We start from the raw sequence: 20,621 nt of genomic DNA on the forward strand, positions 1-20,621 counted from the left end.
TTTTGCAATACACATGGCTATGTAGGAGTGTGTTGAGTACATTGTCTGCTTTTCATGAGAAACCCTCCACTTCAGTAGTAGAGAAAGACAAAGGTAATTCCAAAGCTATATGATTGGTAACATTTCTCAATGCCACAACAATCTTTCTCACAGGAAACGGATTAATACAATGCCCTTTCCAGGCCCTGTTAAATCCTTGTCAGGATCACAAACTTTTAGAAGGGCAATGTTTCAGACAATGTATGTTTTACATTAGAAGCACATGCTGTGTTCTTTAAAGAGGTCAGCATGGTACAGCACACAACTATACATCAAAAAACACATTGATCATTCCCCTCCTGTACCTTATTCTTGCGATTCTGAGAATGCAGTCCAATGATGTCCCTTGTACATCTCACTGAAGTCATGATACCTGTGTTCATCTAATGCTAGGTTTTTATTATGGCTTTAAAATGGACTGGTTTGTCAACCGAGGTGTGTGCCTTCCATCCACAGCTTTCACGGCAGAGAAAGCAAAGGGTCTCCCAAAAAAAGAGTGGATGTCCGTCCATCCAGAACATCTAGCATCGAGGGCAACAAAGAAAAGGAGAATGCACTGAGCCACAGTAATGATCCGGAGAACAAGCGAAACTCAGTCAAAGAGTCAGATGAGAACAAAGAAAACCTGATCATGAACTCAGAACTCAAGGACAACTTGGTTTTTTATCAGGATGAAGAGGTGTTGAATGACTCCATCATTTCTGGTAAGGAAAGTTTATTTTTATAAGGATAATAAATTTACCATTTCAGTCAACAGGAATGGTCTGAAATCTCTCAGTGTGAAAATGCAATGTTATGGCAGATTTTTTGTGCATGGATTCTTAGTGAATAGATAGTGCTAAAGTTATGCCCGAATGACACAGTTTGTGCTCATGTCTGTCTTGGTAATTACAGCATACCAAAAATGGCATTTAGAGATACATAGATAATTCAGTAGGTGCTGTCCTTTCAGTTCTGCCTACACCACTTTGTACCATCTCACCTGAATGGCAGAGCTTCCAGAAGGGGCATCTCATCATCAGTGAATGAGGATTTCTGAGAGTCTGGTGCAGACAAATCACTTTTGGAAATGCCCCAGTCTGGAAGCAATGCAGTGATGAAGTATAGGAGGCTATTTGGCAATGAGTAGCAGACCTATCCTGGAAGGACACGTGTCCATAGGCTGGGATCTGAAGAACTGAACCCCAGCTCCCCTGAAGATCTATTAGCAAATCTCTGACAGCTCAGTGAATTCTTTCTACCAATCTGCCAGATTGTGTCTGTACTGGATTACATTGAACTCTACACAGCTCTGGTATGCCTACAACACTCAAAAATGTGTCTCCCTCTGGAAGGTTTTGGAAGGGGTAATTTATTTACTCCATTTTTATGAAGTTAGGTCATAGATTGCTTCCAAGAGAGAATTTACTGTTCATATGGTTCAGATGAGCACGGACCTCTTAATAATTGTTCCCATAATATTTTACTATTATCCAGGCCAATTGTTTTATTGAGCTGAGCCACTGGGGGCTCTCTGCTGTTTGGAGAAATCATATTTCAATCAAGTTTTCAGTTCAGCAGAACCACATTCTATTTTAAATGAGTTTCAGTAGATTGGAACAGGACAGGCTTAGAGAGAGCGCACTGCAAAAGTAACCAGTGTAGCAGCGTAGTGTAGCAGATTGAGAAGGAATTTAAAAAGGAAATGTATCTAAGGGTAAGTAATGAACTGGATTATTAGGTTCTGATCCTAGCTCTGCTGCTGACTCTGGCATCTTATTGAAGGGTTGTTGTAGCCATGTTGGTCCCAGGATTTTAGAGAGACAAGATTGGTGAGGTATGAAACACAAAGCTGAGATAAGGTAGAAGAGGAAATAAAAGATAAATGCAGGGAAATTCTGCAAAAGATTTAAGTGAAAAGTCTCTTTTTAAAAAAACAAACAAACAAAATCTCCAGATAAATTTTTCCATATCTCCCTGGGAATAGCTATTGTCCATGATTATAAGAAGTCCACTGAGTTTGGCGTAAATTCTTGTAGATTAATTTGTCTAACACAGGCCATGCAGTCCTCCTATAACACAAATAAAGGTGTTTATTCTACCGTTGAAGACCTATGTCATATATTTATTTAATTAGACATAATTTTTGCTTACACAATTAGTGGAAAACTATGATGATGGCAAGAAACCAGTGACTGTAAAAGCTTATGTGGCATCCAGAAGCAGCTCTTAAATATAAAAAGTGCTTCAAAATATTTCATCTTATTATGGCTTAAAGTATCTGCTTCGGGTAAGCCTTCTAAAGGGTTAAAAGGCTATTTTGCTCAGTAAAAGTTAATTCAAGAAAATGTTAAATGGCATGTAAATACCAGACAAATCACAGAAGTTAAGTATGGGAAAACCTTTTAGGTTATCCAGTCTGTCCCTCGGTCAAAGTGGAATTCCTACAATATGTATATTAGCATTTTGTCAAGTTTTAGGGTTTTTTTTTTTTAAAATCGTAAGGCCTAGGGCCATGTAAAAACATGCTTGTCCAACTACCAGGACTGTGTGTGCAGGTGAGATATTTGCACACGCAGATGGACAGTTAGATACCAGTTTATTCACATGTCCAATTTTTATGACCAATCTATAATGCAATAATTTCATGCACAAACTAGCACTCAGTTGTGGATGTATTTTTTATGTGAACCACAGGTGCCTGGCCTTTTGACATCAAGCTTTGCATATCCCAGGCTAAGAATACTTCCCCATGTCCTTTGGAGGACTAACCCACAGCCTTACCACATCTCACTATCAAGTTTTTCCTTCTGTTCCATTACTCCTAATTGTATACCCGGCTACCATCCTACATCATTTATTTCACTCCTTGCTGCTCAGATAAGGGACAGGATCAAATGAAAACCCCAGATATGACCACAGCCAACCTCTGGGAAAAGTTTAGATCCAAACTTTGTGTCAGGTCACAGCCTCTGTAATAGGCTGAACCATAGGCCTGAATCCAAATGCCTCCAAACTTTAGGGTTAGCGCCAAACCATTTTAAGAGCCGAACTTTGTGCACTGGCCCATCTGTAGTTAAAAATCTGTAAATACTCAACATGTGCTCACCTAGTCATTGCTGAGCTGTCTGTCCATATTGAGAATATGCAACCATAAAAGACACATGCACAAAACACCCAGATAGTTGCCTACAGAAAGCACATAGCTTGCTGTGTTCCGTTCTAGAGTGTGCATGTTTTATTTTAACTAAAGCACTAAACTTTTCAAAAGTTCTAGCCATTAATGTATGGTGTCTAAGGAGGTTGCAATGGGATAAATGGAAATTCAGTGATGAAAGTGAATGACAATCAGCTGAAATGCAGGGGAAAAGTCTTACCAGCGAGAATGATTGGCAAAGAAATGGAAATACAACACAACAGAACAAAAACAGCCCATTGTAGATAGAGAGTAATTAATATGGAGCAGGTGGGATATTTTAATGATTTCACTTCTGTGAGTTCCCCCTTTGTGTTCGTTGTCTGTGAATATTCTAGTGAATGACAGGAAGTTGTAGTATTAGCAGTGATGTGGAAACAGCAGCAATTAAACAAATATCAAAGACTAATTATTCCTTGATTCTCAGAGTTATGCTCCGCCAGTCAGGGACAGAATTATGCCATATCATTTACGTCCAATCCAAACTAACCAGAGGTTGAGTATTGATGAGCACAGTATAAAAACCTATATAGAGTAGAACAGAACACTCCCAATAAATTGCTTGAGAACAAGCCCTTTGCCAACCATTATCCACAGAAATTGGTGAATAATAATTACATCTGATATTGTAACCTGTCTGTGGGCAGTTTGTGATCAACAACAAAAAAAAGGATGGAATGTGTCAGGTGAATTATGCAATCAGACCCAGGAACAGGAGAATGGAGGAGCAAATGGCAGAGAGATTCAGTGATTCATTAAGCTACAGGATAGACAGGGACCATCTTAGGACCTCAGGGATGACAACTCTGCTGCCACTGTCTTCTCATGTGTTCTCTGTATCCGAAAGGATGTCAATGAGACATTTTTGTTCTTGACACTGCACACACTTGCACTGGCTGACAGTCACTCACATTTAAGAAATACACAGTAACGAGAAAGGTGGCAGCAACATAATTCCCTGCAATTCTCCTGCTTTCAGAAGTCTGGGTTCGCTGGCAGCTTAGAAAGAATCTAAGCATCCAAGGTGCTTATATGGTCCCCCTTACTAACATATGTGAGAACCTCTAAAACTTTGATATATGTATCCTCACACCACCCATCGAAGATAGGACAGGGCTATTATCCCCATTTCACCAGATGTGGGGCAGCCACCCAGATCCCTCCAAGGTATTTCAGTGCCTAACTCCCACTGAAATATCTTGAGGATCTGGGCCAGAGAAACATAGGGTCTGTCTATACTGCAGCCAATGTAGAGATACCCGAGCTAGCTTTAATCTAGCCAGCTCAAGTGACAATGGTAGTGAAGCTGTGGAAGTACAGAGAGCAGCATGGGCTGTTAGCCCAGGACAGAAGGTCTGTACTCAAGTGGCTAGCCTCAGTTCCTGGTTCTTACATGGCACGGATTACACTCTCTCTCTCTCCTAGCACTCAATAATCTCTGATTGGGGCTGTATATAGGGCTGCATAAAAGCTGCACATTAATGCATCTGTACATTGTACCTAAATTTCAACCATAGATGCCAGCTTTTGTAAACTAACAGCAGAGGGGTGAGATCTTCAAAAGCACTTGGCATTGATCCCATGTTGCTCCCATTGGGAGTGCAGGTAGCCCAAGGCAGAGCACTTCTGAAATCCCACTTGAGATATTGGTGGTTATGGGGCAGAAGGGAAAGGGAGACGCACCTTAGCCCCAGGAAGAAGAACTTTTAGGAAGATGTTTAAATAAAGGTACCGGTAATTAAAATCATAGCAGCTACACTGATCAGCAGAGTGGTCAGGAAGGAATTTCCCATCACGGTGCACTGTTGGCTAGGCGCAGGATGAGAGCTAGCGTGGGCTTTTTATTCCCTCTTTGTTGGTTTTTTTCTTTTCTCTGAAGCATCAGATATTGGCCTCTGCCGGAGGCAGGATATCAGTCTTGGTGAACAAATGGTCCCCTCAACAGGGCAGAGGATGGACCAATTACAAGGTGTTCACCCACAAAATAGGCACTATCCTCCTTGAAGGATAATCTACATCTTTTTTTCCTCCTGACTTTGTCAGTCAGGTATTTTCAAAAATTAATCAGATTGGCCAGTCACTGATGGTGGCTCCTAATATGGACAGCTCAGATTAATCCAGCTCTCTTGGTTCAACTGCATTCTTATTTGGATTTTGGAATACGGTAAAGATTAATCAGTGCACAGTGTGTTTGGACCTTGGGAGTGGTTACCATATAAGCCTTGTTAGAAACCCGGACATCTGGATGAAGCAAGTATGGCTTAGCTGGGGTGGGCTGAATGCTGTCTGCTCCTTTAATACAACAAGTAGGATTTGGGTTAAAGGTACAATTTTTCAGACCGCACTTGCTTCTTTTAATTTCACAGAGTAGGAGATTCTTTCTTTTCCCTTTTAAGGGCATAGATGGAGGCCTGCCTCTGCTCACAGAGCTCAGAGTGCAACCTCCAGAATAGACATTAGATGACAAATTGGCAGCATTTTATTTGTAACGAGCTATTACATTGCTACAGTGTGTTCCATTGCATCTTAGAATACAGGGCTATGGGCCAGATCCTCAGCTGGTGTGAAATGATGTAATTCCATTGACCTTAAAGCCTGACTCTTTTAAAGGCCTGGATCCCTTTGTACTGTATAGAGAGAGATTCCAGCTCGTCCTGAATGACCACATGAGATGGGGGAAAAGCACCAAAAGAGCTCTGACCCCACATATAAGGGAACAGCATAAGGAGGGTGGGAGTTACAGTACTGCCCCCAGTTTTATACACCCCAAAGATCATGGGGAGGGGTTAGCGTTCTGCTTTCTGCACCAGCTACCACCTCAGCCTCTGGCCGGGGGGGACGGTACTGCAAACTGCACCTGCAGGGTGGGTGTTAGATCTGCTCCCACGGCTGCCGGATGCAATTCTGCCTGCGCACGTGCTGTGCAGATCGAATACTCCACGTGGTGCCGTGGCCCTCTGCACCCACCCGCACTGCAGCTGTGCTCGAAAAGCCAGGACAGAGCCCCAAGGGTTTGGCCTAGTAGTCAGAGCACATCATGCGGGAGGCATGTTTCTAGTTTGGACACTTACTGGTGTGTCTTCAGGCAACTGACTTTGCCACTTTGGGCTTTATTTTACCCGGCTTAAAACCGTTAAACGGATACTTAACATCGCACATGAGTTCTGTGGGGCTTCATTAATTTATGTTTGCAAAGCACTTTGAATGGAAGAGTCAGCATATTATTATAGCGTGTCCACAGTCAGAGTCTGGTTGGGGAGGGTTGGTTTGATCACAGTTTCAGAAAGCTCTAATTTTGCAACTGTCAGGGGCTCAGGGTGGGATATTAGGCAAGTCACTCGACTTCTCTCTGCCTCAGTTTTCCTACCTGTATGCCAGGGATAACGGTGTTCACCCTCCTTTGTAAAGCACTTGGAGATCAGCAAGTGAGTAGTGTCCTAAAAGACACATCCTAAAGGTGAACCTGTTACTTACAGGTAGCAGACTTACTGGGGCATGCCAACCTGCAGAGCACCCCTTTACAAAACAGCCTTGAGTCACATCTCAAATGCCAGACAAAAACTACCTACAAATCTAACTTCAGTCTCCTTTAAGAACTGGATGATTTTTTTCCAAAAGGAGACCTCAAGTATTAAAATCAAACAGGCTCCCTTATGATTTTTACTGCACATTGTACATTCAGAAGAACACTCCAAGACAAGTAGATACACAGATTTATCTGTACTTCTTGTGTAGCCAGACAGCGGTTCACCTTCTGTCTTAAGGGGACTATTCCACACTGATTGTGCACTCAAAACTCTCTGTGTTATGTGTAGGACATTAACTATACTTAATGAATATATTAACAAGAGTGTCAAATGGACGACACGGGAGGTAATTGTCCTGCTCTGCTCAGCACTGGTAAGACTTCAGCAGAAGTTCTCTGTCCAGTTTTGGGCACTGCACTTTAAGAAAAATATGGACAAATTGGAGAAAGTCCAGAAAAGAGCAATAAAAATGAGAAAAGATTTAGAAAATCTGATGGATGAGGAAAGATTTAAAAAAAAAAAAACACACAACAGGGCATGTTTAGTCTTGAGAAAAGAAGACTGAGGGAAGACCTGATAATAGTCTTCAAATATGTTAAGGGCTGTTATAAAAAGAGGATGGTGATCAATTGTTCTCCATGTCCACTAAAAGTAGGAAAAAAGTAATGGCCTAAGTCTACAGCAAGGGAGATTTAGGTTAGATATTGGGAAAACTTTTCTCACTGTACGAATTGCCCAGTCTGGATCTGGCTGATGATCTAAAAACCTGACATAAACTTGATACTAAGGGGGCAAACCCAATTGTGGGTTTGAAAAACTGACACCTACCAATGCTCTAGGCTGGAGTTGGTGAGGGGGGTATCACCTCTGTTAAGCTTTTCACTTGCAGGTAGGTTCTTTTAGTGGTATTTTAAAAATATGTTTTCTCTATAATGCTTTTACCTTAAGAATAAATGTGCTTGCTTAGAAACAGCTGTGTAGTAACTTGTACACTGCTGTCAATGGACTGTGCATAGCCCTTGGCGAGAAAGCAAAGCACAGGCACAGGCCTTCAGGCAGATTGGTTGGCTGGGGATACTATAGCGTAAGGCAAGGAGCAGACTTAAAACCCCCAGTCAGAAGAGAGTGGGACAAGGGCCCTTACCCAGAGACAGGTGACGGCAGAAGACCTGAGACCTGACTGAGGACTCCTGGAGTGGACCATGGAGAGGGGGATGCAATTACCCTGAATGCTGTGACACCCGTCACTGGAGGTTTTTAAGAACAGGTTGACAGACACCTGCCAGGGATGGTCTAGGTTTACTTGGTCCTGCCTTAGCTCAGGGGGATGAACTATCTGTCCGCTCAAAGTCCCTTCTAGTCCTACGACTCTGTACAAGGAAGGTATTCGGTATAACTGCCACATGTTACAGTAAACTTGTCACAGGATTGCTTATTTTAGAGAGAGATTCAGAAAAGAGAAGCTCTACTCAAACCAATGAAACCGGTGAGCCAGACGGAGACTCCGATGCTTTTCTTTTAGCAACTCAACCTCAAGCAACCTGGGGCTTTCCCAGCTATGACTCGCAGTCTACATTTTACTGTCGGTTAAAAAAAAAAAAAAAAAAAGTACAGTGAAAGATGTTGGGTTTTCCACTCTGTAAACAGTTTAAATTTAGAAACCTTATTACCATATACCTTCCAGCTAGCATTGCAAGATGGTTTAATTAGTCAAGGAGCCAATTTCAACCCTTCACTAAGCCCACGGAAGTCATGGAGTTACACCAAAGATTCATTTGACCCCAAGGCATTCTCTCAGAGTGAAAGGTTGTTTCAAATGCTGTTGGTTGACAGCCTCAGAAGAGTAGTGAAATGTTACTCAGAACAGTTGCTGCACCTTTCCTTATGGGAATTCCTCTTGTAAACATCACCAACAATATTTCAGGCCAGGATTTTCCTGCATGTGCATGTTTTGCAGTTACCACAGTAGATCATGCCATTGTGAGAAGTATGCACACCTCCCACTGCCAAAATATCTTACCAACTTACCACCATTGCACACATCATTCTGAAAATCTGACCCTTTATTTCATCCCTTGGAATGGTTTTCTTGAAGTCTCTCCAGAGGGGAAACACTGAATACAGGTCTGCAAGTTTACTGTGCTATTCTAAGGCCTGGTCTACACGGGGGCGGGAAATCGATCTAAGTTACGCAACTTCAGCTACGTGAATAATGTAACTGAAGTTGACATACTTAGAGCTACTCACCGCGGTGTCTTCAATGTGGTGAGTTGACTGCTGCTGCTCCCCCGTCAACTCTGCCTGTGCCTCTCATGGCAGTGGAGTACAGGAGTCAACAGGAGAGGGCTTGGGGGTCAATTTGTGTCTAAACTAGACACAATAAATCGACCCCTGCTGGATCAATCGCTGGCCGCCAATTCGGCGGGTAGCATAGACATACCCTAAGACAACTTAATGGGGTGGATTTGTCAATAATGGCTCGTATCTTGTGACCAATGTGTACCCTCCAGGCTGACTATTCCTGATTCTCCATCTTTTGAATTGTGTTTGTTCAAAATTGAGTGAAATGTTCAAAAAGTTTAATATGCTTATTCAGAAACCTGCAAATTCAAGCTAACAGCACCTCACAAATAATCACCCACTTAACCTGGAACTATTGCAGGTGTGAGTGGCTAATTTAAAGTTATCAGTGCTGGACTGCCAGTCCTGGTCATTAAGAATAGGATTTTCAGAAGCGCTCAGCATCAGTCTGATTCTGTTCACACTGAACCAAATGGTAAAACTCCCATTGATTTCAAGGGGAACAAAGCTCAGCATTTTTCAAAATTCCTCTGCTGTCCACCGAATGGTACAGGAAACATCAGCAAATGTGTCCCACAACTCCTCACCAGCTGCACCTTAAAACCCCTTTGTGGAGGCATCATGCAAGGGTAAGACTAAAGTGCAGTCTGCAAAGCCAATTCATTCCTTGGCTTCTTTGCTAAGACCGTTCCCAAGAGTGCCAATGAGGGCTGGTGTTTTTTATACTGTCAGCTAACCGGTGGGATGAGACCATCTGTAGTACACCTTTCAGTAACTCCCAACCAGCCGGGATTTGAGCTGGAAACCCAGAGGGGAAAGGATCTCCATCCCAGCCATTCCCATTCGCCTGCACTACCTAGTCCTACTACAAAGTGCTCCAGATGTAGCTTTGCTCTGGGACATGGGAGGCTCAGAGGGCTGATGATGTGCACCCCCTTTGACTCCTAGATTAGTGGTTTGAACCTTGCCTCAGCTGATAGTTACCAAGAGTCATAGCCATCTGAGAGCACTATCCTGGTCTACAATAGTACAATGAGATGATCATCTCAAGCATTTCTGAATGGACCATTACCCACAGCCGTGTTGGCAATCCCAGCCCTAGAACCACTTTTATTAATAAATACAAAGCTGCCTGTCCCATACAGGTTCAGATTTCACAGACATACATCCTCCGTTGCCCACTCCTTACTCACCCATTTATGAGCTTTTAAAAAAAAAAAAAAAAAGGGCAGGAATTCCAAGCTCTCCCTCTGACATTTTTTCATTTCAATGTGTGTCCCAGGTACCTTGCCAAGAAAATGCAAGAAAGAGCTGCTGGCAGTAAAGCTACGGAACAGGCCAAGCAAGCAGGAATTGGAAGACAGGAACATTTTCCCAAGGAGGACAGATGAGGAACGCCAGGAAATCCGGCAGCAAATCGAAATGAAACTTTCAAAGTAAGTCAGTTTAAGAGACGGAAGGGGGTAATCTTTATAGTGAAGTCTCCTCTGCACCTCACCATACACATGTCTCTTAGCCCATTTCCCATGGGGAGTCATGCAGAAAGGGACAACGTTAACAGCAGACAGCAGCCTTGGCTTCGGGGCCATGCTTTGCTTTTGATCTCTGAGCTCACACACTTTGTGCTGTGGGCTGGTCACCTGATCTCCTCCTTGACTCAGGCTATTCCACCCTAAAATAAAAAGCAAACCTCAGTGCAGTGAGTTTGATTCTAGCCCTGGAATGTACGCCTGCACCTCCCCTGGAAGTCAATTGATTGTTCTAGCTCCTATCTTTCAGGCGCACTAAATTAACCACCAAACTTTTCAGCTTTGTCTACACTTGCCCTTATCCTTGATTGCAGCCATCGGTGTATCTGCAAACCCGCATTATAGGCGGGGAAAGCTGCAGTGTGCACTGGTGGGGCTTAACTGACCCTGTTTCAAATAAGGGTCAGCTTCAGCAGGGCTGTCTTTGCCAGGGCTAGAGATTTGCAGAGGTGCAGCTCCACAGATGGCTGAAATCTGGGCTAATTGCAAGGGTAGGAAAGACCTGTTTTCTTTGAGTAAATGGCTTGCAAACACTTAACCAGGGCATGAGGGCTCAGCTGCATAGGAGAAACCAGTACTGCAGTTAGATAGTGTAAGCAAAGATTTACAGAAACCATTAGATTCAAATTCAATTGGGGTTGTTTTTTAAATAGCTAAATTTAGATAATTTGCAAACCTGAATATTTTAGTTGTGACAAACTGGATTGTTAAATAATCTGTGCTGGGTGCTCCCACGCTAGAATAGGCCGTTCTGAATGGCAGCCAAGATGGTTGAAATCCAACTGTGAAAGCTGAACAGGAGTTCACAGTGGAGGCTTTTTAAATATTAATCATTGGAATCTGCTTTTTCAAGAAACAGTTGCTGTTATTCAAGCAAGAGCTGGGCCAGCTCTTCAGTCTGTACATTTAATAAACTTTGGTTTAGATCAGGGATCAGCATCCTTTGGCACGCGGCCCATCAGGGAAATCTGTGGGCCGGGACGGTCTGTTTACCTGCAGCATCTGCAGGTTCGGCCGATCGCAGCTCCCACTAGCCAATGGGGACTGCGGGAAGCAGCGTAGGCCGAGGGATCTGCTGGCTGCCGCTTCCCGCAGCCCCCATTGTCCTGGAACGGCGAACTGCGGCCTGCCAGCAGATTTCCCTGACGGGCCGCATGCCAAAGGTTGCCAATCCCTGTGCTAGAGGATTGGGAATGAGGTTGATAGACCAGAGTGCAATTCATAACGGACAGATGTCTACATCATAAAACACACCATCACATCTGGCCCCTCTGCTGGCAATCTCAGCTAAAAAGAGACCAGTGATTGAACATTAAGAATAAAATATCTTAGAGTACTTTACAAATGTTAGGGTAGGTCTATACTTACCGCGCAGGTCGACGTGGAGAGTTCGACTTCTCGGAGTTCGAACTATCGCGTCTAATCAAGACGTGATAGTTCGAACTCCCCACGCGCTCCGGTCGACTCCGGAACTCCACCACCGCGAACGGCGGTGGTGGAGTCGACCTTGGAGCCGCGGACTTCGATCCCGCGGCATCTGGACAGGTGAGTAGCTATTCGCGTAGCTGAAGTCGCGTACCTTAGTTCGACCCCCCCCCCCCTTAGTGTAGACCAGGCCTTAGTTAAGCTTCACAGTGCCCCGGGATGCTGATAATGGATACAGAGGATTCATTTTACTTTGTCTTTGTTTATTATCTTTATTTAATATTTGTATTATGGTAGTGCTTAGAAGCCAACAGATAACGGGACCATATCGTACTAGGCACTGCCCAAACAAACGCAGACAATGGATTTAACATGCAGGTAGAATGAACAATGCGATGGTTGACAATCACCACATTAGTGCCAAGATGTGAAGCCATCTTTGGGAGTAGATCATGGGGGACGTTCCACCATATATAACTGTCTTGCCAACAGCTTAGGACAGAAAGTGAAGAATGCATGGGCCTGATCCTGTAAGCCCTGCACATGTGAAACGTCCATTTGCCTTCCTGAGCTATTGGAAGTGTAGGTGCATTTTAGGCAGGCAGAAGTCCCTGAGATGCAATTTGGCCAAGATACTGGGCTTAACTGTCTTAGTGGCACGTGCAAAATTACAACGTGATCTATAATAGGCGGTCAGGAGCCTGATTTTACAACTCATCTGACACACTTGGAAAAGTGCCCCCCCGATGCTAGACTGGGACATTTGTACAGTCTTCACTCAGTGTGAAGGGTGTCATCTAGTGAATCTCCAACATCTCTTCCTGCTGTAACACTTGGGTGCTCCGTGGAGGTCTCCTGTCTAACTACCAGCCCAGCCTAGGGTGACCAAATAGCAAGTGTGAAAAATCGGGATGGGGGTTGGGGGGGTGGTAATAGGAGCCCATATAAAAAAAAGCCCCAAATATCGGGACTGTCCCTATAAAATCGGGACATCTGGTCACCTTAGCCCATCCTGATCCTACTTCGCTTGTGAGAGCTAGCGGAATCTCAGCACAACATGGGAATGGCCTGTAGCCATCCTCTTTCTTTGTGGGTACCATTTAGCCACTTTGTGGTGGAAAAGGAAAATAAGTTTAAGAAATTATGCCTACAATTAGTGTCAATATAAGGGCTTATGACATAAGTGTCTCTGCCTACCAGAGGAGCATAATGCATGATCATGACTGGAAGTTGTGGAAGGAAAGGTTTGGTGTACAAATATAAAGAAGACAGCTGATGAGGAGCAGTCTATGATGTAAGTTATTAATCTGGTAGGTAATGTCTACAGATGGCTGAAAGGACATGCTCATTTAGTGTAACTGAAGACATGCTTTCATTTACCTCCTCCTCCTTCCCAGAACTCAGCAGCCTGAGTGCCACTCATGAAACAGAAGGTGCAGAGATTGCTAGAATAGCCTACCATGCAAAACAGATTGGAGCCAGTCCCCCACACAATTTCTGAGCATATATGAGCACTGGGACAGCTTGCTCTTTGCTCATCAACCAGAATAGAGCATGACAATGCAAACAAGCTCAGCCAGCAGATAGATCATGGGAAAATATTTTCATGATGAAAGGCATGCACATGTCAAGGATAACCCCATTTTGAAAATACAGAAATATGTAGTGTCCTGGGGATATCCCCTCTGAATGTCTGACTCCCACTTTGGGGAGAACCACAGAAAAAATGGACTTCTCCCCAAAAAACTATGCCATGTTTTACACTAAACTCAGTGCATACTTTGACAGGAGTTAGTAAGTTTAGTTAAGGTGGTGGAGATGCCTATGCAGTGCAGAGATGCGTTGAGATTTTCAAATAGCCTTAAATCCATTTCAATGGGAGTCTGTGGCTAAATCTCTTAGTTGGCTTTGAAAATCTCAGTGGTGATCAATGAAGCTTATACATTCTTATAGAGTATTTCCCGGATCCACCTCCCCGCACCCCAAATACTATAAAAACTACAGGAGAGTGGAAAATATTTACCTGAGCTCTGCTCTGGACAACTCTGGCTGAATTTAAGTCCTGAGTTTATAGATGTGGAACTCACTAGTGAGTTCTCAGATTTAAGGAACTCCCTTTATTTTAGGATCCAGCATCTGGTTCCAGTGGAAATTGCTAATCTGTGTGCGATCTGACCACCATGTAGATGGATTTCAGCACACAGCAGCCACTGTTCCAATGATAGCATTGTGATAGTGCTGAGTGGGGCCAGGGCTGGTGCAAGGCTGTTTCGCGCCCTAGGTGAAACTTCCACCTTGCTCCCCCCGCGCACTCCTGCCCTGAGGCGCCCCCCCCCCCGCAGCAGCTCCCCCGTCCGCCTTGAGGCGCCCCCCTTGCGGCAGCTCCCCACCCTCCGCCCTAGCTCACTCCTGCTCTGCACACGAGTGCCCCGAGCACACCGTGGCCGCTTCACTTCTCCCACCTCCCAGGCTTGCAGCGCCTAAGCTGATGTGTGGGTTACACTTCCATCTCACCTTTAAATCACTAGTTTTACATGACACAACATTCTGCCGGCTGGAAGGAGACCTGAGCTTAAGTATTGTATGAAAAATACTGAAAATAATTATTTTAGAGTTAGTCAAAAAATGGGAAAACTTTTCATGAAAAATGGGTGCCGTTACTTCACCAAAAAAATGTCAACATTCAAAGATTCTGGATCAGTTCTAACTGTTAGATATAATAGCTGGAGAGAAAGTGGATGTTCAACTTTTGCACGGATAGTTACACAGCCAGACCCACAGCACCCTTCCTCACTCCAACTTATCAGGTGGCCTCCTCACTCCCCGTCAGAACTGAATCCGGAAAATTCCTTAAGCAGATTCTGCTCTTATTCCAGTATAAAACCATTGACTTCAGTGGAGTTGCTCCTAACTGACATCAGTGTGGGGGCAGAATCCCTCTCTTTTCCCCCATTTCTAATCAAATAAATCAGCCACTTGTTGCTATGGAAATATGCCCCTCCCCAAATAGCAGTATTCCATATTTCCCCAGATTGCCTCATTCAGTCGCATTCATCTCTTACTAATTTATCTGTTCCTGATGCTTCAGGCCATGGCAGACACTGGTAATAATCTATTGTGCGCTAGACAATTGCGGTTCTGATGCGCCAAGCTCCTGACATTCCTTGTTTGCCTTCACTATGTGTTCTGAGTGCAGATAATAAGACCTCAATGGCATTAAATGAACTGAGCCCATTATGTCAAGAGGTTAAAAAAACACATTTGCAAATACGATTATTTGCAATAACTGCTCTCTGTATGACAGACGTACTTCATTCTATAAGGGATTCAAGCGGAAACCCAGAGGAACAAAATGATCTTTAGAATGAAGAGCAATGCGTAGAAAGACTGTTTAATTAAATTTAGGACATTATTGAGCCTCTTTCGAAAGTTAATATCCGAACTGCCAGGGTGGCTGTTACTTCCATAGTACGCCTTGTACAGGAACACTCAGAAACACTCCTTTATTACTTAATGTCTCAATGAAAACATGAATTCCTAGAACAAATTATACTTGTAATTTTCACTTCATGCTTCCTCAGGTGTTTGCATAAGTAGACACGACGCATTAAGTAGTATTCAGTAGAGATGTGCAGAAACAGGGAGCTCAGCTGGTACGGTGCTGAGGGCTATGTAAGGACTTATGAAAGCAGACAGCCTGAGTCAGTCACTGGCTCCAAAAATTCCATACGTGGCTGCTTAGCACTAAATGGCCCCAATTTGGAAGCTTTGGCACTGGTACACTGAGGCACGCTGAGAGCATTTCTCATCAATGCACGCTCTGGAAGGCAGTTTTCCTTATGCATTACTGCATGGTGCCAGGAACTTTGTAGTTCCAGGGCTGTCCTGTGGTTCCTGAAAGTGCGCCTCTGAGTGGGGTGGTACAAAATATCCCTCATCCAGCCACGAAGCTGCAGATGTCACAAATTGCTCACCCTTGCCACCAGTTGGTTTGTACCACTGTATCCTTCACGGCACTACACAATAGTGAAAAGATGACAAACCAACAACAGCAGCTTGGAGTCCAAAGGCAAAGAGCAAGCACAGAGGGCCAAATTCTCATGTTTACACCATGCCATCGGCAGTAAAAATAGCAGTAGATTACACTGAGAATCAAGCCCACAGTGCCTAATTTATCTGATCTTAACTGTATTGTGATGGGGGCTAGGATGAAATCATGGAATTGGGCCAGAGGAGAGGTCTCTAGTAAGTTGTGCTTATCCACCAAACCAAGGTTGTGATTGCTTTCCCAAAACTGCACACCCCACCTGAGGAGACACTTGAGAGAGGAAACCACAACACTGCCTGGCGCAAAGACATGGGTCTTTCGAGGAGATAAACTTTGGGAAACATGGATTCCATTTTCCCCTCAGTGTGCATACAACAAGTTTTTATCGTGTAGCTGGGGCATCGTGCGCCATGCTGCGAGAGAATTGAGAAACCCCATCACATTAGACCTCCACACTGCCACCTGCCTATTTTCATGGCTAATAACTTTTTGTTTGTTTGGAAATGTTGAAAATAACACTCAAAGTCTTCCAGGGTCTATGACGTTACATCCCATCTTGAATGTGAAATGGCAGAGAAGGTGGGGCCACAGCATCAGTGTTCCAGCTTCTCCCTGGTGGAAGCATCAGGTTTGATTTGGGAGGTGTGTAGCTACGCAACTTTGGTCAGGGCTTCAGGTGACTGTTTTCTTTGGTTTCAATCAGAGAAGGGTCTGAGTTACTACAGCACTGATGTCAAATTGAATTTACCCACACGCTTAGCTTTAAACGTGTGCTTGAAGCCTCCTTGGGATACTTTCTGGAACTGGCCACTCTGTTTGGAAATTGGCCCAGGTTCAAATGGATTTTAGCGAGCCTTTTGATAAACCTCAGTGGAGTCCCAGGCTCCCTGCAAAGAGAGCTGGGTGGATGGATTCCCCCCGCCTGCACAGAATTTCACTGATTTCAAGCCACACAGTAGTTTGTGATTTCGTTGGGAATATTTAGCACTGAGCTTTGCTCGCGAGAGAGAGACTGGCATAAACACGGAGATCTACTGTCACAGCTAATTAACTATGTACAATGTGACAAATGGTGTCCTTATTTGGTAGAAGTTATCTTCAGGTAAGCGTGTCACTGATGCTAAAAATAATCAGTCAGAGAATGCAGCGTGGGTGTCTGTGCAAGCCCATGCTTGTCGCTCAGGCAGCAAGAGCTATATATAAGGCTGCAATTTAACTCCGTAGGAGCGCATGTAAATTAACAGAGACTCCCCTTCTTTTTGTTCCGTGTTGACTCAGGCAATTCTAATGAAGATATTTATTTGCGGTTGCTTTATTTATTGCATGATGTTTTGGTTGGTTGCTATATTAAGGGTTTGTGCAGTATCTCAAGTGCTTTGGCAGGCTGGTGCTTTATAGACAACCTTTATTATTAATGTTTTATTGTCGCTCTTTCACGATGGAGAACTGAGCCTGAAAAGGAAATGAGGAGAGGGAAGTTCAGGGCTGAGATTTTTCAAAGCTACCTAAAGGATATAGATACCTGAGTCCCGTAAATGTTAATGTTTTACCTGTGTTCGCTTGATGTTGGCAGACTACCAGGTAGTAGCATATTCCATCCATAGGTGCTGGAACTAGGGGTGCTGGGGGTGCTGCCACAGCCCCTGGCTTGAAGTGGTTTCCATCATATACAGGGTTTACAGTTTGATTCAATGGCTCTCAGCACCCCGCACTGTACAAATTGTTCCAGCCCCCCTGATTCCATCCAGCAGTGTCCAGAATCCCTTTCAGGCAGAAGGCCACATGCATGTCAAAGGTGGCATCATTCAAGTGGGTGCTTTGTAAATATGGCCCTGTGTATTCTAGTGTTATAATTAATAGAACAGTCAGCATACCAAGAGCACAAGTAAACAGTTACAAGGTTAACCCTGAAACTTAGGAGATTCCTACAGTGAAAGTGACCACAATGGAGATTGTGCAAATAAAGCAGATCATGAAGGCTGGGATGTTGGTTCTCACACCCTGATAAACTGAACCCAAAACGCACTTTTGCATATTTCAATGATTTACCAACAGCTTTATAAACATGTCAGGCCTGATTTTCAAAATATAAGAAACCCAGAACCACATGAAAAATTGCACATGCCTGGATGTGCCTAATTTGCACATAGTTTGTTATGTAGATAAGATATTTGTAGATGCAAAATAGCCCATGAGATTCCTAACTTCCTAGGACTCAGGTCAGGTGAGCTCTATTCCAGCTCCAACATCGGCTTCCTGAGCTACTTTGAGGAAGTCGCCTACTCTGTACCACCATTTCCCCCCATCTGTTAAACGGGGATAAAGACTTCTGGATCAAAAGAGAGAAGGCTCAGTTGTGTTTCATGGCTCTGTAATTGACACGTCAGGTTAGCCAATTTGTGGCTCCTCTCAGACCTGATGAAGCTACAAACGAATCAGAAAAGAATATACTGTATGTTGCTCTTCTGGCTCCATGTCTAAATGGCACATATGGACTAGCTTCTCTCTTTTTTAAGAACTTTTTGTGAGGAGCAGATCTTACTCCCTTTAGTTCAAACAGGATTCTATTCTATTCCCCAAACTATCTTTGAATGAATAATGAGGATCTCCTGTGAACGTACACTGTCTTTTGGACCCTCCAGATGCTAGTAATCTGCAAGCAGAAGTGCATGCATATGTCCCTAATGGACTACACTTCATACATTCATTAATTATGAAGCGTGCTGGCAGCTCTAGGTGAGAACTGTGATCTCTGATTCCACAGAGGGTCTGCTCCACTGCTCTGCTAAAAGAGCAGCTCACCAGCTCAGGCCAGCCTGCAGAGTGTCCGATAGCCTTAACTCAAACCTCCTTCCACATACACCAGAACACTGATAGGCGCTCCCCATCTTGTACCCTTTCACATGGGTGCAGCCTAACCTTGTGAATTTCCTATTGATTTAAATGGGAAGTATATAGCTCAAGTCTGCTTTCACAGCATGCCCACGTCTGTAGAAATTTTGAGACGTAGATACAGTATATTCCTATGGTGCCACAACCATACGGTGAGAGGGGCAGCCATTGATTATGTATTACACCCACTGCAGGAGTATGTTATTACTGATTTATTGGGCAAGATATCATTGAGTGAATCACCCACTCCTTCGACTGCAGAACGCTGGTGTTTCCTTGGAGTTCTCTCTAAGAACTGGCCAAGCCTCACTGTTCGTCTCATGAGAGCCGATTAGATTCCAGCCTAAGCTGGTAGGACTGGCAGCCATCAATAAATATTGTAAGTACTACAATCTCCTCCTTCCGCAACACAGAGCGTGACTCTACCATTGCATTTCATTCAGACTCAAAGACAGAATCTCGTTTCCCCTAGGCTCTGGCTTCCCTGCTTTCATGCTGCAAAACTGGGTCAGTACAAAAAAAGCACAGTTTCTACCGTACGGAAGTTACCTTAGGGATGCTGGGGAGTGAAAGAGGAAGAAAATTAATATTTAGGAAAAAGAATGTGGAGAGAAAGAAAGATCATAAAAATACAAGGCACTTCTTGCTTTAAATAGAATAATATTTAATAAATGTTCATATGGGCTTGTAAATCATTGATTAGTTCTAGCTAAATCTGCTTTATTCCATTCCTTTTCCATCCTGGCAAATTGTATTGGGTCTAATCATGCCTTCTTGTTTTCTGTACTTAAAAGCAGCTTAGGTCAAATACAGGACAGAGCTATTTTCTATTGATTGTTCACCTTTCAGTAACCTCCCTCTTGACCCCTTGGTGCTTGGTAGAAGTTACCTCCCAAGAGGCACCAAGTGTATGTTTGCGGATGCATATTGCGTATCAAGAGGTCAAAAGGAACCCCTGGGTTTACAAATACACTGTGAAGCATTTATCTAGTGAAATGGAAAAAAAAAGTGAACTGTAATGTTGAAGTCTGACAGGGAAGCACTTGTATTAAACAGCAGGTAGATGGTTTAATGTAAAATGTACTATATTAAAAGGACTCCAGGATGGTTTAGTTTTTCAAAGGACAGTTATAGTTAGTGTGACCAGACAGCAAATGTGAAAAATCAGGACAGGAGGTGGGGGGGCGCACGCTAATAGGAGCCTATGTAAGATAAAGACCCAAAAATCAAGACTGTCCCTATAAAAATCAGGACATCTGGTCACCCTAGTTATAATCAGGCTGTATGATGGAATTGCCCACAGGAGAAATAGTCATTGCCTTCTGAGGCTGGAGCCAGTACTCCATGCAAAGACCCAGCTTTTCAGCAGACTGTATCCAGGCAACCAGAAAACATGTTAGCTTGAAAAATCAGCATGCTGGTAAAATCCGAGTCTTAAACTGCATTGCAATGAGGTCCATCCAGTCTAGCTCAACTGATATGCTGCAAAGAGGTGAGATTTGCTTTTTGTCCTTAAACAAAATCATTCTGCCAAGATGCAAAAGACAAGCTGGTGACTCAGTATAGAAATCATTCTCTGTAAGAGCGAACAGATCTTCAGCTACCCTGGGCTTGCTTGGTATGGTTTTATTAATTTTTAAGAAAAGGAAATTTCAAAATGGTTAATATTTTGTTTTACAGCAGTC

The 20,621-nt window shown here is 43.6% G+C and overlaps 1 protein-coding gene and 1 long non-coding RNA gene across 26 annotated transcripts in view; one reads left to right on the forward strand and one right to left on the reverse strand.

Moving 5' to 3' along the window:
- PHACTR3 (phosphatase and actin regulator 3) overlaps positions 1–20,621 on the forward strand; it is a 150,597-nt gene that overhangs the window by 102,240 nt on the left and 27,736 nt on the right. For 22 of the 23 annotated variants that reach the window (XM_039499296.1, XM_039499300.1, XM_039499294.1 and 19 more), the window contains 2 exons: positions 496–743; positions 10,325–10,478. In XM_039499296.1, coding sequence (XP_039355230.1) covers positions 496–743; positions 10,325–10,478 — 402 coding nt within the window. Of the gene's footprint in view, positions 1–495; positions 744–10,324; positions 10,479–13,196; positions 13,239–20,621 lie in introns of those variants that run through there. The other variant, XM_039499317.1, reaches the window with a different exon arrangement.
- The window catches only part of LOC120381178, a 70,973-nt gene that overhangs the window by 36,130 nt on the left and 14,222 nt on the right, over positions 1–20,621 (reverse strand). The window lies entirely within an intron of this gene.

This window comes from Mauremys reevesii, linkage group 13 (genome assembly GCF_016161935.1).
Source record: "Mauremys reevesii isolate NIE-2019 linkage group 13, ASM1616193v1, whole genome shotgun sequence".
NCBI lineage: Eukaryota > Metazoa > Chordata > Testudines > Geoemydidae > Mauremys > Mauremys reevesii.